Here is a 26,771-nt window from a genome sequence, read left to right on the forward strand (position 1 = left end):
TTTGAGGCATTTGTTAAGACTTAAAGACAAAAATAGATTTAATAGTTGTTATTTCACAATTATCTAATTTTAAAAAATATTTAATTTGTATAGTTATATTTAAAATAATAAATATGAGTAGTTGAAATTTATTGCCAGTATAAATTATTTTATAATATTAATGCATGTAAATTAAACAGAAAAAATACCTATATCAAATTTCAAATTTTAATGAAATTTTAAAACATACATCAAAAAACACAAAAATAATTAATAGTAATATAAATATAAATTGATTAAAATTAATACAGAAATCACATGTGTTGACTTGAATAGATAGAACAATATTTTTTTTTATTCTTATTATTTTTATTACATTCTAAATTGTATCATCTCTAATTACTAATAAAATTAAATTTTTTTATGTTTCTATATGTAATGCAAAATAAACATACACTGTGAGATTTTAAATTTAAATTTAAGATATAATATTCAAATTAATAATATTTTATTTATTCATTAAGTTAAATTTCACGGATAATAAAATGAAGTATTTAATTTCATAAAACATGTAATAATATGTATACATTCAAAAGTACATAATATTATTTTGGTATTTAAATTAAGTTAATAAATTTGCACACATTTTTAAAACTAAGTAAACAGATAATAATTCATAATCATTTCATAAAAATTAGATACATTCTTCATTAATGAACATCAAAATAATATGATTTTGTCACTTAATTTCAATTTAATCTTACATTTATCCTAATTCTAATAAATTAGTTTTTATTATAATGAATATAGTAAATAAATTTATTTATAATTGGAGATGATGAAAGTTGAACGTTTGATAGATAACAAATGAAATATGATTTTTAAAACTCAAAAGTAGATTTTTTATTTTTAAATATCATATAAATATTATATTTTAATTACTTTAATTTTTTGTAATACCTATAAAAGTATATGTTAAAAAAGAAAGTGGATAGAGAAATCTAATTGATAAATATTTGACAGATTAAATTACGACATCTTGTAAATCTAGAAACGGTTTGGTGGTTTACTCATCAAAAATAAATTTATTTTTATTAAATATCTTACTTTACAAAAAATCTAAAATGTTCCGCTTTAAAAAAAAATAATAATAAAAACAGTACCAAAATGCTTTAATTTTTAGTACTGGATTGCCAGCATGTCCTAATCTTGTTTTTCATTACTAGGTCCAAATCCAATCTTGGAGATGCAGCTGTGTTGTGTACTCTTTTTACTATTTATTTATTTTATTTTATTTTTGCTGAGTGTTACATGTGAGGGTTGCACTCCATGAGCAACCTCGCAGAATTTTTTTTAAAATGTAAAACAAATTAGAGAATAAATTGTTGCAGAAAGATGTTAACTATTTTGTAATACTTAATGGCAGCGTAACTATAACTCGTACATACCGGTAATCATCGAATATCTCTCAATTTGGATGGAAAATTTTATTTTAAAAATTTATTTCGATTGAATGATAGAGTATATTTTATTTTAAATTAAAATTTGACAACTAATAACGAGTTTAGGATCTTGATATCATTCTACGCGCGAATCTACCTCATTAATAATATTACTATCATTTTTAAATTTAATATATACATATATATTCTATATATTTAATATTTTTTAAATATTAAAGATTATCATTCTTATTTACATAAAATGTGATTTTATTTTTATTTTATTTTATTTTATAATAATAATTGTTTTATTATATTAATTATAATAAATATGAATATTAAATTTATTTTTTACATGTATAAATAGATGCAATGTGGAACGAAGAAACCTAGATGATATTTTTTGGCTTAATTGTAATTTTTTTTCTCTTATTTTTATCGATTCATTAAATCGATTATTCTATTTTAAAACATGTGTCTCATTCTTTTTATTTATTTTTTAACTAAAATGGTTACTATACATATTTTAAATAATATGACATATGATACGATAATATATAATGATTAATACTTATTAAATGGTAATAATATCTTTTAAAAAACTAACTTTTGACTTTCAATTTTTTCATTTTTGTATTTTAATTAATGACATACAAATAATTAATACATCTGAATAATTCTATGTTATACAATCATATGTTACATTATTTAAAATATGTTAAATCATAAATTTTTAGTTCAAAAATCTGATAAGTGAACTAAAACTATCGATCCTTAATATATAACACCAATTATATTAATCAATAAAAATAAATAAATTAAAATTGCAATTACATCATAAAAAAAAAAAAAATTGTATCCTAAAATGTGGTGACATATCAACTTTTTATTTAACAAAAAAACATAAAGATATAATTAGATACATAGTCTCCTCCGAGGAAATAATTGATTGAGTTAAAAAGAATCGCAATTCTAAAAAGTCCTTCTATGTTTGATGGTAGGAAAAATAAAATGTGTAATGATACGAAGTAGATAATACGATTAACTTGATGGTTGTTACTCATTAAATTACGATTAAGTTGTCCACAAGTTGATGAATTGATGATGATCTAAAATAAGCTAATTAGGAAGAAAAACAAATACGATTTTAAGTCAAGAATTTATAATAGTTTTTAGTTTTATTTGTGTTTAATTAGTTTTTAGTTTTATTTGTGTTTAATTCAAATTAAACACAAATAAAATTAAAAACTATTATAAATTATCGACTTAAAATATTATTTGTTTTCCTCACAATTAACTCATTTTAAGTTCTCATAATAAATATAAGATTGAGACAATTGTTTCTCACAATATAAAAAATATATATTTTTTCTATTTTCAAAATTTATCTATTGAGTTTGCGGAAAAATAAACAAATGACAAATCTCACGTTCCAAATAAGAAAGCTATTGTTAAGCTTGCCCTCGGGTGTTTAGTTTCACTTATGACTATACGATACCAATTTTAATGATAATGAAATGCACCACATTTTTTTTCATAAAAAATAATCGTTCACCTTCATTTAAAATACGTGTATATTTGAATGCATACCTCCTTAAATAATAAAATCCAATAAAATTTATTTCATCTAACTTTATTCCATTAATGCTTTGGATTAAAAATTTAAACATAAGATTCGATAAACTCACTAAGAGTTAATTCACACACTATATCATAATTTTAATTTTCTCGTACTACAAAATATATGAAGTAAAGGAAGCATTATTTGATACGCGCATTTGATTTTCGCAATAAGAATATAAAAAGTAATTTTCATTTTCTCGCGTCGTATAATGCAAAATAGAGAACCAACATTTATTTCCTAATTTTATACCTAATAAGCTCGTAATATTTTGAAATAAATAGACCACCTCCAGAATTATTTAATTTTCAGTAAGTCAAGTTAATTATCAGTCGGCGTCAAAGAAAATATTTTTCATCAATAATCTAGCTTCACAATGGATAAAGATGGTGAAAATAAATCTAAACAAACATCCTCCAAATGTAGCAGAGAGCATTTACAAAGGTAGGACCTACACACTCACCTCATTTTTATTGGTTATCTTTATTCATTTTATTAATAAAATTCACATGAAAAACCCTAATTCCCTTTAATATTAATAATTCTCATTTCGACCCCTTACAGAAAGCCATTTCTCACTGAAAACCCTAATTTCCCCAAATGCAGGACGAGTCGAAGCATGTCATTTCACGGCGGCTCCAGTGGCCGCCGGCCGACAGCTTCGCCGTCAACTGGAAAAAACAGCGTTGAGGCTGGAAACTCTAGCAAGGGAAAGGAAAGGGCGAGATTGATGCTGAATCCGGAGAAGAATCACAAACCGGAAAAGTACGATGACTTGGAACTCGATATCTCTCCATGGATTTTCAGCTCGTTGGAGAGATACCTTCCGCGGCACTTGCTCCGTGCGCCTCGTGACCTGAAAGTTAATTACATGCGCGAAATTTTGCACGATTACGCGCCTCCATCGTTGCGCTACAGAGTATGCTTCGATTTCTACCTTCGTCTTCATTATTACACGCTGTTGTTAAATTTTGAATTCGTGTAAACTTATATTTTTTTTTTCGTGGTTTATTTTTGTTTGATCGGAAAATGGAAGAGATTGTGTGTTTATTTGATAATTCATTCCTTGTGTCTTAAGTAACATTTTAATGAGTAGACTGCATAGTTAAATAACATTTTTATTGTTAGTGTGAATTGCGTCTGTCACTCTTTTACACAGCAGAATCAGAATGTGCACAGTCAGGGTACTTGGCTGAATTATATCTCATCTGAAGACAGAAGTAGTGTGATTGAATTTGAATTTTCTCAAACACTATTATCTTGAATTCCGTCACTCTTCTGCATATTTTATTGTATTAAAATTCTATCAGATATGTCTTGAACCTTATTTTTTTTAAACAAGTCTTGAAGTTGCTAGATTGCATAAATGAAAGAGCGATGTTATACCTTTGCTTATAATTTTCAGTACTTCTCTTTATAAAAAAAATCATAGTTTGTGTTTTTTTCAGTCATTATTTGGTTTCTCTAAGCTTGTGTTTTATTCATTCATGTGTGTTTAGTTATATTGTATTCATTGTTATGAACTGGAAGGTTGAACTTACTTTGAATTTTTTTTCATTTATGTTAAAATATTGTAAAATAGAAAGAAAAAAAACTAACTTCATTGTCATTATCATTTTTTATCATCTCACTATTTATTGTCTTTATTATCCTTATTGTTGTGGTTCTTATTATTTTTTCGTTCTACCACATACTTTTGTGGTGGTTTCAATGTGATTATCGCAGGATCAAAAGCAAAGAGAATATAGAGAGAAGATAATGTCAAATTATCTGGTATGTAGTACCAATTGTTAATTGTCAGCCTATTATTTTTTGTTGTCTTTTGTTGGCCTGAAATTAGTGTGGAACCTGAGAATAATTTCAGGGTAATAATGTCACCCAAGTAATTTCTTAAATCAAATTGATTTAAGAAATATTAATGGCTTGATCTAATAATGAATCCCACTTTCCAATTTCGACAACATTTAGTTTGTTCTAAATATGAAGTACATATAAAATTTTGAACACCAAACTAAAAAACAAAAAGAACAAATCTCCATCTCCTATTATTTGTGCTAACCATAATGTAAGGTTACCGTGTCTCTGCCTAGAATGGCCCTAAGTCCAATAGAAGGGATAAGGGGAAAATTACAGCAGTTGCAAATTATTAGGGCTGGTTTGGGGTTAGGAATTACAACATTTATAGCCAGTTACAATCTTGTACACTCATGCAGATTATATTAAAGGGCGATGGTTGATAGTCAAATAGGGGGAAGTAAACTGTTCATAATACATTACACATTCTATTGAATTTTGCTTTTTTGCACCCTGCTAAATATTTAAATTAATTCAAAATATGCATTTTCATGGGTGCTTAATTCATATTTAGCTTGTTAATATTTCAAATCTAAGTAGCTATAAACAATCTGTTATTCCATGAAAATCAGCAGACTTTATGACTTATTATGATCAGACATGTTTGCCTAAGTATAATGACAATCTTCCTCACATTTCCTCCTCCTCTTTTGTGCTCCTTTTTAGCACGACTTATAGGTTTTCTCAATTTTGCAGCCTCTGCATAAAGAGTTGTACACTATTGATCCTGTAGCATTCTTTGTACCGACATTTCTGAAAGCGATTAATGATAATACAGAACAAAGCTTTAGACGCATAATGTCTGAACCTGCCCCAGGCATTTTTACATTTGAAATGCTTCAGCCACGCTTTTGTGAGTTATTGATATCTGAGGTATATATCATTTTAATTATTGGGGTCTAAGCAATATTTTGTTCTTTAAGTTATATCTTATAACCTGTAAGTGAATGTATATACAGATACTTGTATTTTTTCTATGTTTAATTTGTTTTTTGGGTCTCTCTAGTTTGAAAATTTTGAGAAGTGGGTTAACAGAAGAACATTTTGTGTTATGCGTCCCAATACAATGAATCAATATGGTGCTGTACTTGACGACTTTGGCCTTCAAACCATGCTTAACAAGCTTATGGAATATTTTATTTGTCCGTTGTCAAAAGGTGAGTGAAGTCTGCTTGATTACTATTGCTCACGATGATTTGACCAATTATAGTCAATTATTCATGTATTTATGCACCCCAAGAGACTCACCGCTGTATAACTTATTTATTCTCTTAAGATGCATTTCAGTCAATTTATTCTTTGTTATACAGTGTTCTATGCAGAAATTGGCGGATCAACCCTGGATTCTCACCATGGGTTTATTGTTGAATGTGGTTTACATAGAGATGTTGAAACAGGTAAGAGTTATGCTTGAATGCTAAGACATGCTAGAATATGTTTTCAATTTAAAATAGACAGCGGTTTTTTTTAATGCAAAATTTAGGGTGAGGGGATGGTGTTCCAATCCAGATAGACAACTTTTTGGTTGCTAATATTTTATACTTTATTTAAACCTCTAGTAATTTCCACCTTTTTTGGATTTGTTCTTTGGAACTTGATTTTTCATTTTACAATGTTATATCCAATTTAGTCTAACAGACAGTCTTACATTTGTAGAATTCCATGTGGATGACTCAGAAGTTACCTTAAATGTTTGCCTGGGTAGGCAATTTACTGGAGGAGAGTTGTATTTTCGGGGCATGCGATGCGATAAACATGTACATACAATAAGTCGTTCAGAGGTAAGAATTAAGAAGTGGAGATGGAACAGCATAAAAGTAAACTGGCTTCTGCGAATAAAAAAAACATATAAGTAAACAGGCATTAGGATTTCTTTTGAAATTTTCATGTTAAGTATGTGTTGTTCTAATCTCAAACTAGATTATTTGATCCTTAAATATTAATGTGGATGAAAAAGGAAATCATAGTTAATTTGATGTCATCTGTTTGTATGCAGCTGGCTTAAGTGTCCCTACTGATTTTTTTTGTTTTCAAATGGCTGTGAGAATATTTGAGCATGCACATCAGAGAGATATACTTAAAAAAAAATTTGGTATGATTTCAAACAAACATATTAGAATTGATGAAGAAGAATAAAAATGCTTATACTCTTATTTATATTAATGGCGTGTAGCAGCTGACCCTAAAAACATCTGAAATTTATTATACAGTTTATACAATGTATTTCTTTCTTGTCTTAAGCCTCGGCTTTCCAAGAAATGGGCTTTGGTAATCCGGAGTTTGGCCCCGAAGTAATTTAAGTCTGGTCAATTATTGTTCTAGCTGAACCTAAGTACTCTAATACTAAACTATCTGTTATCACTTTGGAAAAGACAAATACGAATACAACATAAAATAGATCAGATCTAATTGAATCCAGATCTTAATCTAATGTAAACTAGTTCATATAATCTAATTGTTATTCATAATTCCTAACAGACTTTTTCAACTAGAAGTGATATTGATGGATGCTTGCTTCTTTCAGTTTTTCATTGGTGTCATTATTATGTATACATTTTTTACGGAATCCATTATTTGAAAGCAGGAATACTTTGATTATTCGCATGTCCCTGGTTGTGCTGTGCTTCATCATGGCCGTCATCGTCATGGTGCTAGAGCCACAATATCCGGTCATCGGATCAACCTACTTATGTGGTGCAGAAGGTGCTTTCTTATTTTGCTTGTATTCGTGCCTGCTTATATTATGTTCTTTCACTTCCAAGAAAACTTTGCAGGAGGTAGTGTCACTCAATGTTAAATCTGATTTAGAATCATCCTTGTCTATATATAATTCAATGACCTTGCCTGCTACTTTTCTTTACACAATAAAAATTGCATTTGGTTCTTACTCACTGGATGTATTCATGTTAGGAAACCCATTAGAGTGGTAAACATCAAATAGGGAAGCACAATTGTATCACTCCCCGCTCAAATTCATATTTTTGATTTTCTATGTTTGTCCTTTTTTTATTTAGTGAATGTTTTTCCTAAACTCAATTTTGTGTGGGAAATAGCAGAAGTCTCCTATTGTGACTGAATTATTGTAGCATTAACGTGGATTATTAGTTTCCTATTTTTTTTTACCTGAACGGATTCATTATTTCTGTTGTTTTATTTTTATTTTTATTGCTGGTTAAATTAAATACGAAGGTTGCATTATTTCTGTGCAGTTCTTTTTTTAGAGAAATGCAAAAGTATAAAAGAGATTTCTCTAGCTGGTGTGCTGATTGCAATCACGAGAAGGAAGATAAGCTGCGTTCAGCATATGATACTACCAGAATGGTAAATATTTGTGTAATATGCACTCTTCATGCTCATGCATTACATTCTAGGAAGAGCGCTGCATAGTCATATATTAATATTTGTCACCTGGCTCCCAACTCTGTGACCAGTACATATAGTGTTGGTTAATTGCTGTTACTTAGCGATATTGTTTTTTTGCATCACTTGAAGGATAGAGGTACTTTGTACACCACGAGTTGAAAGAATGGTTATTCTATGACACATCATGTACTAAAGTGGCGTTTGGTTAGTTGGATACACTTATTACTTATGAAATGTCCCTAAGCTATTTCCAGTTTATTTCAAGTAGTTCTTCAGTATAACTATGAATAAGCGCTTAATTATGCTAAGAAGAATAATATATTTAATGTGTTTAATTTAGTTGTTTACCCAAAAGTATCCTAAATAGCGGATAGAACTTACTGCATCTATTGATCCATTTTATGTAGCTGATCTTTCTTAATGAGATAAAGTTTGGTTGTTATTGTTGTGACCCTGTACTGGATGGAACACAATATACCCAAGAATTATGGCAAAGAAAACTGGAAGCATCAGCAAGCATATTTTTCTAATAGCCCTCAATTCAAACTTTGGGTTTTGTTCGATTGATTTCTTTGAATTATAGCTTGTTATGCACAGAATAAGTGAATCCTTAGGTTACACAGACCCTGGCTTTGGATATATCACCTATGATGATAGAAGTGCAAGCTGAATTAAGTTATTTCTTATAGAAATGTTCAAAAAGGCTTGACTGATGTTTTTGCAGAATATAACAGTAACACTGTATGGTTATGCAGGTACTGTTGAGGAGGGAAGGTGAAACAAATGCATAATTTGTTTTGTACAGCTGATCAGTGGAAGTGAATGATAGAAAAATAGTGTAGCTGTAATCCTTTAGTCAAAACAAAGAGTCTGGGTCTCCTTATCGAGTCTAGTCTAGGTTGTAAAAGTTTAATCTAGAAAGGGGTGCCTTTGTTAGCTTGGATTAACTTATAAATTTGTTACTACTGTTTATCTGATGCCTCTTAAAAGTCTCGTATTGTATACCTTGAGGAATTGTGGTTTCTTCGTGTACCGTTGGAAACTTATGACCATGACCCATAAATTTAGCTTGGAGTGTCAGACAATAATTTTGCTAGGTTGAAAATTTCACATGAAGTTTTTATAATTTATATTTTTAATAATTTTAATCAAATGAAATTTGTAACATGTTTGATAAATGTACATATAATAAATTGTTTTATTAAAAACATGAAAAATTACATTATTTGAGACTTAAAATTGTAGTCAAACTGTATTTTTGTCAAATACTCCCTGCAGTCTAGCAGCAACAAAAAATTCAATTATAGTTTTATAACATATAACAAATCTTAACTGATTTTACTATCTTTTGTATTCATGTAATAAAACAAAGAATAATATGTGAATAGTGTAACATTTACGAAATGAAAGTACTCTTTCTCGTGCATGATTTCAATTGCTAACTCGTCAAAATATTTATATTTGTCTATTCTTCTCTTTTTTCTATATGTCATTCCTACCAAATAGCACTATTTATTTGAGAATGTAATTTTGTTTTCTCTTTTATCTACACAACAATAACTGAAATTATGCAGTAATCTATTGATACATTTATGTTGCTGACATTTCTTTTTAATGTAGCTCATCTTTTTAAATGATATAAACAGTTCTAATTTGTTATTGATTAACAGTTTAAAAGTGTAGCCGTACAATTGCCAGACTGTGTAATCTGGATTGGAAAATGATTGTTTAATTTTTTTATAAAAATATGTGTAAACTAATTTATAATGCAGTTATCGTTGATAAATTTTTTAAAATAATTAATATACATGGAATAAGTTGTCGTTAATAGACAATTTAAAATAACTATTATACACAAGGTAAGTTGCAGTGGATAAAAAATTTAAAATAACTATTATACATAGGATAAATTGTCGCTGATAAAAATTTAAAATAATTATTATGTAAGAAATAAATTGTCAATGATAAAAAATTTAAATTAATTATTATATACAAGACAAGTAGTTACTTTAAAATTACTCCCTGCTAATTAAGAATGAATAATGTCTCAGAATTTTTTTAGGCTAGAAGTACTACCCATTCCTTATCCCATTCCTTGCATGTTTTAAAGTTTTAAATGCATAATGGTGTTAGGTTTTGTGACTTGTTTACTCTTAAATAGGTGTAAAGCAACATGTGAAGAAGCATGTGAATTGTTTTTAGAATTTTTTCATACTTTTGTACTAGTAAATAAAAAGTGATTTAACATTGTGCTAGTATATTTTTTGTCCACACCAACGTAGAAAGAATAAATTTATGTATTTGAATATCTTAACTTTTATCTATATATACCATACTATTATTTGAATATTCAATCAATTAATTAACACATAGCTCTCATTGTTAGAAATGAAATTCACCTCAAGCAAGAAACAAGTTGTAGCCATGAAAGTACTTGTTATAATATTGTTCATATGTTTTATCTTTCCACTTCCATGTCTCGCTTCGTATCAATTTTTCAAAATGGCAGAACAATGGCCACCGACGTTTTGTAGAAATAAACATTGTTCTGTAATACCACCTGGAAAGTTCACAATCCATGGATTGTGGCCTTCTAATCAGACTTCTCTTCGGTCACCTAAATGTGTTACAAAAGATCCACAACTTCAAAAATTTACAAAGGCAATGGTGAGTACTTTATGAATAAAAATATTAAATTACAATCAAAGAGTTACACTTATTTAATAATATTTTTTTTTAATAAAATCATATCAGATAAATATTTTTTTAAATTAGCATTTGGATTGAAAGCTAATATCATACATATTATATCTATAAATTTTTACTTTAATTTATAATCAAGAGTGTTATATACAATTACACTCTTGACATTAATTTTAACGAATCTTAATGACCTAAAAATGATTATAGATTAACGTCAAAATTTATAAATATGATCTATATGACATTAACTTTCAATCCAATGGCGGATTTTGAAGAAAAAAATCATCTGATACAATATTATGAAATGAGTATAACTCTTTAAGTGTAATTTGTTCCTCCTCACTATATATATCTAGAATAATAGAAACTTTATTTATTCTTTATTATTAATATTTACTCTTTAATATATAACATTAATCTTATTTAATCAGATTAGTAAATTAGAAACTCAACTCGATCTCTCTTGGCCAAATTTAAAGGGACAATCAAATGAACAATTTTGGGCTTATGAGTGGAATGCACATGGAATATGCTCTTCCAACATGTTCAACCAAACTCAATATTTTGAGTTGGCACTAAATATTTGGAGCAGATATGACCTTTTTGATATTCTTAAACAAGAAGGTATTTCTCCAGGTATTAAAGTCTCATATGATATTACAAAAATCCGTAATGCCATAAGAAAACACATAAATCTCAATGTTTTCCCTCAAATTCATTGTGTGAATTCTGAGTTACTTGAAATAAGGTTGTGCTTAGATCAATCTGGAAATACTTACATTCGTTGCCCTACACCCGGCAATTGTGGAAATACTGTACTGTGGGAGCCATGACTTATTTATATTTGCATTGGATAACAAATGAAATAAATCAATAATAAATACAAAAAAGTTTATTAATACTATTTTAATTATTCTTTTTATTTATGTTTTGTTGTTTTATATTTTTAATAAAATAAAATAAAAAGTTTTTAATTATATTTTTGTTTCAATGGTATTGTAATCCATGTCACGCTCCTTTGATGTATACTTATATATAATCATTTTCTTTGGAGACAAAAAAAAATCATTTTTTTTCTTTTGTATCTTAATAATCACTTGTTCAATTTGAAAATTGAATTCTCTACGATTAATTTTATGATGCAGTTACAATGCAAAAAGAGACATTTTTTGTTATTTATATACATATTGCATTTTCGCAATAATATTTAAAAAACTGAGTGGAGAGAATGTGGTCGACTATATCCAAAAACATAATTACATACATTTTCTTTTGACTTAATTACAAATATATAAATATTTAAACTAAAATAAAACTGAAGTAACAATGGATTAAATACTTTGTGTTGGATAATAGTTGTTATCCAATGAATGCCTAAACATAATATTAAAAATTGAATTACAGTAATTTTTTTCACAAAAAATTAAAGTTATGAAGTAAAATTAATTTGCCTTTAAAAAAGTAAAATGGTGTTGAACTCATGGGACGGATACAAAACACGTCAAAATTAATACTAACATACTATCCCATCTCTAAATATCGTTTTCTTGTTCTACTAAATAATTATTTCTATAAAATTTACATCTTTTTAGACAATATCTAATAAATATTATGATAAAATTATAAATTAACTTTCTCCCAAAAATAAATTAGTAAAACAATGTGATTCTTAAAATTATTTTTTTAATGCTTTAGACCTCTGTAAGTAAAGGCAATTATGGAATGTGTAGCTTCTCTCATTGCAAAATATAACTATTGACACAATCAAACTTGCCATAAAACCAAGAAATTAAAAAATTTAAATTTCATCCGTTTTAATTTTAACCCTTGACACTTGATGATGAATGCATTCTTACTTTCTACAAGGCATCATCTAAGTTTGAATTGCACTAATTTTCTATCAATCATCAATATAATATATAAAAACAAACCCCTAAAATATAAAATATGACGTTAACACATCACATTCTTATATGTTACATAATACTAATTTTGCCACATTATTTAATAGTATGATGTGCCATTTTATAACTCATTCTTTTTTTATTCCTCAGTCTACTAATTCTTTGTCTATATCTCTATATTTAAAAAAACAACATTAAAAAAATATAACTCCCATTACAAACTTAATTTAATTGTTAATTATTTTTTTAATTCATTGCATATAAATACATCACAATATTTTAATTACATTTTATTAATTAAAATATCAACCATAAATTACCACAAAATATATAAAAACATAATAATCACATGAAAAATCAATAATCAAATTTATACACAAACAATCCAATGAAGTTTAAATTAAAATAAATCAAAGATATTAAAATATAGACATTTAAATTAGCAAACCTTTGCACACACAAAAAAAAAAAAAAACCAACAAATAATATTTTAAAAAAATAAAAATGTTAAATTATACATTAAATATTTTCAAAATAATATACAATTTGTGTTCATTTATCTTTTATTAGTGCTCTTATACATATTTTATTTATTTAATACAAAGAAATTATTTGTCTATATAAATTGTTCATGAAAATAAAAACACTCATTTCAAAATACTAAAATGAAGCATATATAACATATATAACATATTTATGAACACAAGTAATTGTTTTTCTACAAGTCATTTTAACCCTAGCTTCAATTTTTCGCTTTTATTTCTTTGTATAAGTAATTGTTTTTTCTTGTAGTGAACACAATGACCACAACCTATAGATTAAAATCTCATTTCTATCATATTAATTACTCACTCTAAGCCCACTTCACTTCTAAATCCATCGACCCAAATTTCCTTCTACCGTCCCTTCGCGTCTCGTCTCAATATCCCTCCGCACTCTTATACAAAATATTTCTAACTGCAAATTAAAGCAAAGAAAACAACAATACCAACATTGAAGCAATACATACTACTCATACATGTATTTCTAAAAAGAAGTAAAGTATTCTCAATAAATTCATAAAATAATAATATTTCTAAATTAACATTCATTTATATATTTTTGTATCAATTTGTAATGCATCAAGTAAATAACACCACTAATCAATTCCTTTTTTTATTACCTCCGTCTCTATATGTAATGTTTGTATGTAAAAAATTGTTTTTTTTAATACGACTATTCAGATTCCTAGATACATCAATCACATTTTCATCAAGAATAAGCACACAATGTCTCAATCGTATTGTGATAATTTTAAAATAATTCATATATTATCACAATTCATAGGCTTCACCAATATAAAAAAAAGTCACTTCATTTTGTGAAAAGATTATTATGTTCATGAAGGCATGCAAAACAAATAGTAGATAAGGTAAATTAGTACGACTTTGTACTCAAAATTTGATCAACATATATAGATGTAGTGTAAGACCCTTAATTTTCTAAATTCTAATTTATGCGATTTTATGATATTTTGCGTTAAATTGCTGAGGTATTTAGCCAATTTTACTTTATTTAGTGAATTAAGTATCAAACCATATTTTATTAGAGTTAATAATATGTTTAATATATGTATATATTTTATATATATATATTTTGAGACCCGATTCAAATTATTTGTCAGAGAGTAATTTAATTATGTTACGAATAATTTAATATTGGACAATTTTTTTAAAAAATGTCACTTGTTGCTGAAAATTGCATCTGTCAAATTGAGTTGCGACGAGAGTAGATAATTTTATTAAATTATTTTGAAAAGTGAGTGATGTGATAAGTGTAATGATTTTTTATATAAAGCCACGAGAGAAAAGAAAAACATTTCAGCCTCGCCTTCCTCATTTCTTCTTCCTCTTCTTTATGTTCTCGAGAAAAAGCCATCGTGTTGGTGATTTCAAAAACACTCAAATACAAACTTTCATTTTTCTTCTACATGTAAGCCCCCTTTCGAGAAGTGACAGAAGGGGAAGTTGCTCTTTGCCATGTTGCGGTGCTAGTGAGCTAGTTTTTGAAGTGACGATGCGAGCGCAAATTTTACCGTAATTTATCGCAGTGCCGTAATCGGTTGTTAAAGCTACAAAGGAGGTAAGGGCTCCTTACAAACTTTTAGAATGCATATAGGACTCTATATGTGTATTTGTGGAGGTGGAAATTTGTGAGATTTGTATGTGAGATTGTGGAAAATGAATTTAATGTGATTTATGTGTGTCGTGGAGATGAAATTTGGTGGTTTATGTGTAATAATGTGAAGTTTTGAAATTGAGTGATTTATGTTTAAATTGTTGAAATTTAATTGAGGTGCTATATGTGTGTTGTGGAATTGAATTGATTGATTTTGATGTGAATTGGCGGTAATTAAATTTGACGTGTTTGAGTTACGTAATGAGTTATTTTCAAATAAATGAGTTTGATCTGAAGTTGAAATTTTACAAAAAAAATTTAGAGTTGTTAAAGTTGTGAAAAAGTTCAAATTTTAACTAAGTTAAAGAGTTTGAGCAAAAAGATAGATTGAAATTAAAAATGGTTAGAGTTTAAAATGTTATTTTTTTAATTACTCTTGAACCAAGTTTAAAAAGAAAAAAGTTTAGAGTATTTTATTAACTCAAAAAATTTGGTGCTTTAATAGTCGAGTGTGTGTATGCGATATTTGGACAATATTTGCTTTATTTAGTTTTAACTAAATAATATAGATTATTTGGTTTTAAAAGTTTGGTGTGTGAGAAAGATTTAATTTTGAAATTTTGTTGTGGTTGGATTAATTTTATTTTGAACAAATTGTTATAAATATTTATGTTTATGTAGTTAGCTACTTGAGTCTCGAAAAGGAATCGAGACCGTTGGCACCGAGTTAGCAGTGGGGAGAACACTGATATATTAATGTTGTTGTGGTGATTAAATTTTGATGTGATTGTGTATTCATAACTGATAATATGTGTTTTATGAATTTTATTGAGGAAAATATGTTTTGAGTATACTATGTGATAAGTTTGAAAAATTATTAGTGTTAAATGAGTATTAAAAATGAGGAATCTTTTAATAGTTGCATTTACTTAATGATTACGGTGAAAAGAGTCAGAGTATGCTCATGCATTTCATATTTCATAGTACGTGGGTGACCGCGATGGGCCATGGTGATAGTGGTGACCGTGATGGGCCACGAGATGATGCCATGTGATCTGTTGGTCCATCTTATCCTTGCGGGAATTTTCGCGTCCTTTTGTAAATCGTGTTGACTTGTGATAGGTGATACCTCGGTAAATAGTATTGGTCTGTGATCGGCGGTATATTTTCGATTTACGTTTTTTTTAGTAAATCATGTTGATCCATGATAGATGGCACCTTGGTAAATAGTTCTGGTCTGTGATAGGCGGTATATTTACGATTTACGCTTTTTAGTAAATCGTGTTGACCTGTGATAGGTGGCACCTTGATAAATAGTACTGGTCTGTGATAGGCAGTACATTTACGATTTATGTTTTTTAGTAAATCGTGCTGACCCGTGATAGGTGACACCTCGTTAAATAGTACTAGTTTGTGATAAACGGTACATTTACGATTTACGCTTTTTAGTAAATCGTGCTGACCCGTGATATGTGGCACCTGAGTAAATAGTATTGGTCTGTGATAGGTGGTACATTTACGATTTACGCTTTTTAGTAAATCGTGCTGACCCGTGATAGATGACACCTTGTTAATTAGTATTGGTCTGTGATATACGGTACAATTATGATTTACGCCCCTTCGAGGAGAGTTTTGTTGGAAATTCCGGAATCATGCATTTTGGCATATACGCATTGCATTAGGGTGCTTGACACGCGAGTCATGTTTGATATACTGTGGTGATTGTATATACATACTCAGTTGTTGTTTGTTATTGTGCCGTAATTGCTTTGAGGTGTGAATTTGGGTTGCGTAAGTTTTGATGTAATTATGTGTTCATAATTGATGTTATGAATGTTTGATGTATGATTGAGGTGTGAATTTGTGGAGATTAATTTGGTGTTAATTATGTACTCATAATTGATAATATGAATATTTGAAGTGTTAATTGATTCAGAGCCATTTTAGAACTGAAAGTCTGCATTTTCTCAGTTGTATTCGGCTACGACAATGCAGTTTGTCAAAAACTTAATTTTCAACATTGTTTATGCATTTTGGACATATGAAAACCCTTTTAATGAGTATGCTAAGATGAAAGGTTATTTTGTGCATTTAAAATTTAATGATAAGTGATATTTGTTAATTTCGTTGGCGACCCTTTACAATTATTGTGTAATTTGGGCTTTGCCCTCAGATGATACCCGAGTTTGTTCCACCGACTGATACCTTGACGATGGAAACGTCGTTAGACTTCATGACTGAGATTTTCCGATTGCTTGGGCATACGACTCCATCTCAAGCAGAGTTACTTATACGGGGAGGATAGTGAGGACAAGTAGGAGAATTGGAGCAGTATACCTCATGGAGCTCACTCACGAGAAGATCGATTATCCGGTATCGGTAGGATTGAAGCTCGAAATGAATGGAGCACGAGAATATGCATAGGATTTCTTAGTTAGGGTTGAGGCAGAGGCTACCGTAGGAGCTAGACATACAATGATTCGACCCGGGACTGGCGAAAAGGATAACGGGTCGATGCCAGTGGAGCGAGAGATTGCAGAACCGTCTAGACGGGCCAAGTCAGAGCTTCCATTTCCAGTGAATGATCTATTACCGACTTTCGCTAAAATAGCGGACTGTTTTGAGATCCCAGCACCGCCGAAGCCATTTATCCTGTGGGTGGATCTGACTTTTGAGGAGACTGGTCCTTCTTTGGATTATGAGGAGGATGAAGTTACTTCGACGATAGATGTTGCATCATATGGGACTTGCATAGTGTGTGGAGGTCATCCGTGTTATTGTAGTTGCCAGGGTATGATCATATTAGTTTCGTGTATATGGACTTGATTCTTTCTTTTAGTGGTTGTACTTATTTTATTTTGGGATGACTGTAACTAAACTTATACGATCAGTTGACTTTTGTTTGGTGGGTCCATGTTCCTTCTTTTTGACGTGACCATGGGGTGGAGTAGCATTCTTGGAGCAATACTTTTGTGCAGGTGTCTGCCGAGAATACCCCTAGAGGTATGAGCGATGCCTGATAGGTCTCATAGCTCCGGTGTATTTTGTTTAGTTGTATAATTTGGATTATCATCTCAAAAACTATTTTAGTTTGTTTGTAATTGATTATGTCTTTTGTAGTTTGTGTTACGACGAGTTATTTTTATTATTTGTTTTTGAAAGAAAAAAAAAATACACTCGCGTTGGTTAAAAATCGGGGTGTCACATGTAGCAAATCAATAATGGTAACCACATGCATGCATGCAACATATCCCTCCTTAGATTGACAGTTTCACATTATGACCATTTGGCCAACTTAATATCCACAAGGCCATAACTAATAAGGTGGGAGTGCAATGAAAATACATAATACCATTTAGAAGCAATGTATGCTTTTGATATCTTTAGTGCAAAGTGTAACACTTCGATTTTTTAACAGCACAAATGTATTTTTTTTTAAATAACTTAATAAAATAATATGTCGTAACACAAAAGGAGAAGGGTCATAGATACAATCATCCCAAAACAATATAAGTGCAATCACACAAACAAAAAAAAAGACACTAAGATCCTATACATAACTCTGGTATGACTATATAGAGAAGTCTAACGACGTTTTTGTCATCAAGGTAACAACCAGTGGAACAAACTCCGGTATCATCTGAGGACAAAGTTCAATTTCCACAATAATGTAAATGATCACCAATCAAAATTAACAAGTACCATTTAACAATTGTGTCATGAAGACAAACAATAAATACTTAGCAATTATTACATGATAACAGAGCACGTATATACATATATCATATCATAACAAACATGACTCACGTGCCAAACACCCTAATGCAATGTTTATATGTCAATGCACATGACTCTCGAATTTCCAAACCCTCTTCGAGGAGTGTAAATCATAAATGTACGCCTCTCACAGAACAATACTAATTACCGAGGTACCATCTATAACAGATCAACACGATTTACTAGAGTGCAGTCTATCACATACCTACAAAACTAAAAATCTTTGTAAAGATAAGATGAACCAATCAACTCATTGAACCATCCCATGACCCATCGCGGTCACCACTAACTCTGTGGCCCATCACGGTCACCACTAACAATGAAATGCATGAGCATACTCTAACTTTTTCATAACAATCATTATGTAAATGTAGTTATTAAAAGACTCTCATTTTAATACTCATTACACACTAATAATTTTTCATACTTTTCAAAGAGCATACTTAAGACACATTCTCATTAATAACATTCATAAATGTAGTAACACGTATTATTACTCAAGAATGCATAATCACATAAATATCAATCACACATGCAAGTTTCCTATGTGTAACTAAAAATTTGGAAAAAACTCTTACCTCAATTATAGCTTTTCAACAATTATTGTAACCACAATCAAACACAACGAAAATCTCGCTTATGCCAACACCTTCAATCAAATAGTGTTTGACTTAGTCAAATTAGTCTCTGTTACTAAAAGAGTTTACAACGAATAAAGACTAATAGTATTATTATTCACAATACACGTTTTCAACATATAAAAATATATTTATAGAAATCATTATCCTTCAATTTTTCAGAGAATTCACTAACAATTATTCGAAACGTCTTAAATTATTTTTCTCAAATTTTTTTACACAACCACCAATTTTTTCAAATTTGTCATACTCATTTTTTTGTTTCAAATAACTACAAGTTTGATCTACTATAATTTTTTTTTTTAAATTAAACGTTCAATCAAAGTATTTACCTCATAACAATATAACACAAAAAAAAAATATATCAATAAATATTTTTCTAGTTTCAAAGCTCTAATTCTTTAATAATTTTATTCCTTTCAAACTATATTAAATATTTTTTTCCTCATCGGCAAAACTTGTACTTTAATTCATGAAGCTTGGATCTTATTAAAAAAATTATAACTCAAGACTTTAACCTTTACTTATAAACTTGAAACTTTTAATTAAAATCATGCAAACTTTTCTAAAAATTGAAAGTATCCATAAAAAAAACTTGAAACCACAAATTACTAACTTTCCTTTAAACATTCTTGATCATCAACCATAACAACTATTCTTTGAAAAGACATAAACTAAGAAAATTATTTTTCTTCATTCACCACAACAACGTTAATATTTCATAGTTCTATCTACCGCTAACTCGGTGTCAACGGTCTCGATTTTTTTTACGAGACTTAATGAGCTAACTACATAAACATAAGGATTCATAACAATTTGTTCACCACTAAAATTTATCCAACCACATCATAATTCTAAAATTAAATCTTTTTCACATATTTTTTTTTTACAACCAAGTGATACATTATTTATTTAAATGAAAACAAATATTTTTCAATCCACACATACGCATACTCGACATTTCAAATATTTTTATCCTTTAAGTTATATCACTCAACCAATACAACACCAAAAATTTGAGTTAATAAAATACTCTATACTTCTTCTTTAAACTTAGTCTAAGGTAATTAAAAGAGTAACATTTTTAACTCTAAACATATTAATTTTATAATATAATTTTTTGCTCAAACTCTTTAACTTAGTTAAAATTTGAATTATTTTACAACTCTAATTTTTTTTTATAAAGTTTTAACTTTAATTCAAACTCATTTATTTAAAAACAACTAATTAGATAACTCAAACACATCAAAAATTATTTTTTTAATTCATTACTAACAACATCAACAACGAGGATTAAATTTTTTTTAAGACACCAATAACAACAACAGCACAAGCACCAAATTAGAAGAACACATGTCCCCTTTTTTTGAATCTAACAATAGTTTTTTAAAGAATTAAAATTTCATTTTTCCCCATAACAATCAATCTCACTATTTTCATGTAAATGGAGAAGAGAAAATAAAGTTTACCTCGTATCAATTTGCTTAAAGGCTTCACAATGAAGAGGGAAAAATTTTGTCTTCAAATAATTTCATAAAAAAAAAGTTTTGATCTTGACAAAAAATAGAAGTTTGTGTTTTTTTTTGTTAACCACCAACACAATTATTATTATTATTTTTCTAAGAAAAGAAGATGAATAGGGTGAAGGAAACAGAAAGAGGAACAAATCCAAGGAGGGGGGTCGCTAGCTTTTCTTTTAAAAGGCCGGTCTTTTTTTTTTTTTTAACTTACAAAAAAAAATTATAATTCAATATTTAAGTTTTTATTAAAATAACCATTACAACATATAAACACTCTTAGACACATTACATCACTCACTTCTCAATCTAATTTAATAAAAATATTTATTTTTGTCTCAACTCAATTGACAGATAAATTTATTAGCAACATGTGACAAAAAAAATTTGTCAATAATAAATTATTCGTAAATTAATTAAATTACTCTCCGATAAATAATTTTAATCGAGTCTCTAAATATATATATATTACTAACTCTAACAAAATACATTTTTGATACTTAATTCATAAAATAAAAACTAGACTAAAAGTCTAAGCAATTTACCACAAAATATAATAAAATTACAGAAATTAGAGTTTAAAAAATTCGAAATATTAAAAAAAGATGGACATAAAGCTACACCTTTAGCACTGACTTAATGAATAATACAAGATCATATGATCTTCAAAGTTAAAGGGAAGTTGGTTTATGCAAATCCTAAAAATAAGAAAAAGGGATCCATAGTAGATGGTTTGTGCACATCATAGAACACATAAGTGTTTTTGACATCACTAAGCCAACAACACGTATTATTTCAATTTTTGTAGAACCAAAAAAAAAATCCAAAGAAAATTTAAATCAAATCTATGACTTGTGATAAAAGACTATAAATTCCAACAAAATAGACATTAACCAAACATAATATCAAGCAAACAAAAAACATCTTCAAAAGCATTAAAATAAAGAAAATAGGTGTTAAAAGAAAATCATTAAGAAAATAAGTTGTCATGTATCCTTACTTACCAACTGCAAACAAAACAAGTCACGTGAAATTAAAATCACCCCTTGTACTATTGCCAAGTTTCTTAGCATTAACGTTCTATATTTTGAATCACAATAAAAATAAGATAGAAACTAAATATTAAGTGCATAATTTTGTGAGAAAGAACAAAGATAGATGACATATGGTATTTTACACACTCATATCAAACTCTAATAGTAATACATAAATTAAAATAATTGGATCATTCATTAGTATTTTGTAGCAAACTCACTCAATCCTCGTGCATTTCAAATAATTTGGTCAGCTCATTAAATAAAACATAAACTTCAAACCATATTATAAAAATCAACAAGAGATCTATTTTTCTCCCAGTAGAGGTAATCCTATTTGTAACTCTGTCGGACACTAAATGTGGGAGTATCTCATTCATGATTCGAACATTGGTTTAAACAATAACTTAAATCAATGATTTACGTATTGAAGACTCATCTTTTTCTAATAAAATTAAACTAGGAACACCTGCACACACTCCCCCAAGCATTTCATCAAACAAAATACAATCACAGAGGACATTAAATAATAATTATGAAACAAGATATGATCATAATTTACTTAAATAAGAGTAAAATTTAAGGTATATCAAATTTTTTATTCTAAAGTTTCAAGTCATTCTAAGATGAATGGTTCGACTATCATATGTAAAGAATCTTGTTTATAGTATAGTCTGCCCAAATAAGAGTAGAGTTTACAATGAAGAGGAATGGTTGATTATTACACTAATAATCCTACTAGACATATATATCCCTCATAAACCACCTACTTTACATCAATATTCTATAATATCATATTATTATTTTAACTTAAAACTTTTAAGAGTCAATAATTTAAACAAGTCTCATTTGGTTTCAGATATATGCACACCATGATTGGTACATTTAAAATTCTATTTTTTGTTCTTGTATTCTTTTCAAGTGAGTTTGCAAGTTCAATGGCAAACTAATTATTAATTCCTCTAATCGAAAAAAGGCTTTCCTTGTAAATTCCTATCTTACTACTCTGTCCATTAAGACCAACTTCATCAATTATATGGGTGCTTAAATCAATCCAGAGTAGCTCATCAAGAAATTTATTGAAGCAAATGTTGCCCTTCTTCCCAACTCCAACCGGATAATCAATGAAAGGTATAGACTCAACCATGAAGAGTTTAACCCATGATTTCTCCACACCAAGTTCACCCAAAATTGAAATGTAATAGGTAGTGGTCTCAGGATAATTTGAGATCAAAGAAATTGACTCATTTAACACCACCAAGTATCTCACCATATGTCCAAGTTCACAACCTTCATACATGTCTAACGACGCAGGAGTTGTAACCAACGCCTCGTTGATCAAGTCAAACGATACCAAACATTCATCCACAAATGAATGTGTTACACCCCACCAATGACACATTGCATTGATGTGCACTCCGGCACCAAGTAAGAAGTCATCATTTTGGTGATAAGGCATGTCGATATCAAGTATTCTCCAAGAGTTACTACTAACACTATAAACCTCTAACACGGTGTCAACCCATCTATCTTTCAATGACACATCTTCTTCATTGTTAATGATGTGGTGAAACGTTATATGTCGAATGACTTTATAGTCATCTCTAATATGGTCATAACCAAACCCAAGAAATTCAAAATAACAGCCCCGATGTGGTACACATTCTTCAGGGCTAGGAGGAATGACAAAGAACTCAGCAGTAGTCGGGTTCCATAATACAATTCGGAGGTTAGTTGGAGTTTGTCGACAAATACATATAATACCATTAATACTGTTGAAACCTAAAATAAAAATACCAGTTCTAGAATCATCAATTGAAAATGGCAAATCTAACTTGATCTTATTATGAAACTGACTTTCACCAGAGAGCAAATAGAATGACCAAACGTAATGTGGATCACCTGTCACAGGCAACTCTTGTAGTAGGATAAAGGCATCACCGTAATCATAATCATTATTATATAAGAAATGGTTGCGGAACATTTTCATGAAATTATGATTTTCAAATAAAATTGACCATGATTTGTTTACACATTCAAAACGCTTAATAGATTTGAGAGGTAGTTTTGATAGAATGGACAAAGCAAGATCGTCATGAATATGATGAAGTTTGTTTCTTACCTTTAACTCTTCGTTCGTCAAAGCCACAAGTTTCTCCATTTTCAACTCCTACAAGAACGAATTTTGATTGCGATTTAAAAAACACTCAAAGCAAAACAAACCCAACAAATTAGAAATTTGTTAGCGAAACATATGCATAGCTCACCAATATAAATAAGTCTTTTTTTAACTATCATTTTTGTTTATATCTTATATGGAGAAAATAGTATGTTTGTGAATGGATCATGTGGTCTATGGGTGATCGATGATCTTTACCACTGCCACCTAGGCACCGCCATACCATCAAAATCTCCATGAATTGAGCGATTTTTTTAAGATTCATTTTTATTTTATTTAAAATCGAAAGACGTACATAAAGACAAAAAAGAATAGGTAAAGAACACCAACATGTAAACATAAATATAAAATAATGTTAAAATGATCTTGATATCTAAATGATTCATCTTGTCGACATCATATATAAACACTCGCAGATTCGTAGTACATTCATGTTATGTTCTGTGACAACTGGAATGCAGCTGTTTGTTTGGTCGTTACTATTTAATTTTACATCTTCCTTCACAGTTCACACACTCAAACAAATCACACATTAACTTTTCTTACTTTTTTTTACACAAAGATTGGCGTTAAACTTAGTCAAAGCATAATTGTTCTTTATTTCTTTTTAATAAAATCCACATTCACCCCACCAACCCAAATTAAAAGGTCCATTAATAATCACCCACTAATGCAACAATTACTTCTAGTATCTTCACAATATTATTACTTGTTGGGTCCTCTTTTGTTTTAAAGAATAACCCAATAGAGACACCAGATCTATTATTAGATTTAACAGCAACAACAATAACAACAACGATAACAACAACAACAACAACAAAGAAGATGCATACCAAAACAGACTCAGAGGTTACTAGCTTAGACGCATCATCCACCACTAGATCCCCTCGTCGACCAGCATACTACGTTCAAAGTCCATCACACGATGGTGAGAAAACAACAACCTCCTTTCATTCCACTCCTGTTATCAGTCCAATGGGTTCTCCACCTCATTCCCACTCTTCCTCAAGCCGTTTCTCTGGTTCCCGGAAAATCAACAACCACCGTAACAACAACAACAACAACAACAAACATTGGAAAGACATCGATGTCATTGAAGAAGAAGGTCTTCTTCAATCACAAGATCATCATCATTCTCTCACTCGTCGTTACTATTTCCTCGCTTTTGTTCTTGGGTTCTTCCTTTTGTTTACTCTTTTCTCTCTTATCCTTTGGGGTGCTAGTAGACCCATGAAACCCCATATCACAATCAAGGTAAAGTTTCAATTTTTATTGTTCTTCTAAGATCTTATGTCTCTTATCTAAAATGGGTCTTCATCAATTTTCAAATTTGAATTTTACAGAGTATAAAATTCGACCATGTTAGAGTTCAAGCTGGTTCAGATGCTACTGGTGTGGCAACTGATATGATCACAGTGAATTCAACAGTGAAATTCACTTATCGCAACAAGGGAACATTCTTTGGTGTTCATGTCACATCCACACCGTTAGATCTTTCCTATTCAGACATCATAATTGGTACCGGAAATGTAAGTCACTAACCTACACATTATTTCACATTAATTAGTGAAAATTGTGATATCAATTTTTTTTTTTTTTTGGTTATAAGTATTCGTATAAATTCATCTAAATTCAAATTTTAAGATAATATGAGAGTTTAATATTTATTGAGTATCCGATGTATCATGAGAGTGTATTAAAAGTCTTAGATCCGTTGAGTTATGTATGATTCAAATTTTTTGAAACAATAAAAATTGGTAAGTAATTATTATGTTAATATTTGTTTTTTCTTCCATTTATACGGGTTTGAAACTTGAATTCTTTAACCTTTAGCTGAGAAATTGTTGTTGTAGATGAAGAAATTTTATCAATCAAGGAAGAGTGAAAGATTAGTGAATGTGGCAGTGATGGGAAGCAAGATACCATTGTATGGAAGTGGTGCTGGTCTAAGCAGCACAACGGGTATGCCAACATTGCCAGTGCCATTGAAATTGAACTTTGAGATACGATCTAGAGCTTATGTGCTTGGAAGATTGGTCAAACCAAAGTACTACAAGAGGATTCATTGTTCTGTGGTTTTTGATCCCAAGAAGATCAATGTTTCGGTTTCCCTCAAGAATTCTTGCACATATGATTGAGTAGTAAGAAGAAGCACATGGAAATGGAAAATTAAATTAAATAATAAAAAGTGATTCATTGGTTTATAGAAAAAAAGATGGAAAAACGCGTTTTTGTACAACTTTTGGCTGCATTAACACTCCACATTAGAAATATTGGATTCGGTGGAAACTTGTGAGTTGTGATCACTATTACCTTTTTTTTCTTTTTCAATTATTTTTGTCCCATAAGGTTAAGGTGTAATAATGTATTTAATCAGAATGTTGTAATTTCATTTTTATTTAAGGTAATTATAGTGTAATTATAGCCAAAAAAAAGTTGATTTTTTCGTTGATTAGTTTGTGATGTCGGTTTTGTACTTATTCTAAGCTCCACATGTAAGGGCTAAGTCCCTGATTGTGAAATAGGCAACTTTTTTCCACACATATTGCCAAATTTCATACATAGACAAAAAAAAATATTGTATTTTAATAATTAATCAAGTC

General features: G+C 29.2%; 4 protein-coding genes across 6 annotated transcripts; 3 read left to right on the forward strand and 1 right to left on the reverse strand.

The window, feature by feature from the left end:
- The first annotated feature begins 3,343 nt into the window (after positions 1–3,343).
- LOC101508573 (2-oxoglutarate and iron-dependent oxygenase domain-containing protein CP2-like) lies at positions 3,344–9,385 on the forward strand. 3 transcript variants are annotated; one of them, XM_073370563.1, is made up of 10 exons: positions 3,344–3,486; positions 3,649–3,961; positions 4,768–4,815; positions 5,593–5,769; positions 5,903–6,053; positions 6,207–6,293; positions 6,553–6,677; positions 7,481–7,673; positions 8,106–8,217; positions 9,015–9,385. In XM_073370563.1, the coding sequence occupies exons 1-10, from the start codon at positions 3,419–3,421 to the stop codon at positions 9,022–9,024; spliced, it is 1,284 nt and encodes a 427-aa protein (XP_073226664.1). In that variant the 5' UTR covers positions 3,344–3,418; the 3' UTR covers positions 9,025–9,385. The 3 variants fall into 3 exon arrangements, with proteins under 3 accessions (XP_073226664.1, XP_073226663.1, XP_004503313.2); XM_073370562.1 differs by having other exon boundaries at positions 3,376–3,486; positions 3,607–3,961; XM_004503256.4 differs by having other exon boundaries at positions 3,385–3,486; positions 3,607–3,961; positions 7,481–7,599.
- Positions 9,386–10,334: 949 nt separating this feature from the next.
- LOC101508683 (ribonuclease MC-like) lies at positions 10,335–11,795 on the forward strand. Its single transcript, XM_004503339.4, has 2 exons — positions 10,335–10,926; positions 11,394–11,795. The coding sequence occupies exons 1-2, from the start codon at positions 10,648–10,650 to the stop codon at positions 11,793–11,795; spliced, it is 681 nt and encodes a 226-aa protein (XP_004503396.4). The 5' UTR covers positions 10,335–10,647.
- A 10,850-nt stretch (positions 11,796–22,645) lies between these two features.
- On the reverse strand, positions 22,646–24,400 carry LOC101509003 (putative F-box protein At1g32420). The gene has a single exon (XM_027336234.2). The coding sequence runs from the start codon at positions 24,148–24,150 to the stop codon at positions 22,936–22,938; it is 1,215 nt and encodes a 404-aa protein (XP_027192035.1). The 5' UTR covers positions 24,151–24,400; the 3' UTR covers positions 22,646–22,935.
- A 280-nt stretch (positions 24,401–24,680) lies between these two features.
- LOC101508885 (uncharacterized) lies at positions 24,681–26,623 on the forward strand. Its single transcript, XM_004503257.4, has 3 exons — positions 24,681–25,422; positions 25,512–25,697; positions 26,022–26,623. Exons 1-3 carry the CDS (start codon positions 24,994–24,996, stop codon positions 26,304–26,306), a joined length of 900 nt encoding a protein of 299 aa, XP_004503314.1. The 5' UTR covers positions 24,681–24,993; the 3' UTR covers positions 26,307–26,623.
- The last annotated feature ends 148 nt before the right edge of the window (positions 26,624–26,771 follow it).

Source organism: Cicer arietinum, chromosome 6 (assembly GCF_000331145.2).
Source record: "Cicer arietinum cultivar CDC Frontier isolate Library 1 chromosome 6, Cicar.CDCFrontier_v2.0, whole genome shotgun sequence".
Classification (NCBI taxonomy): Eukaryota; Viridiplantae; Streptophyta; class Magnoliopsida; order Fabales; family Fabaceae; genus Cicer; species Cicer arietinum.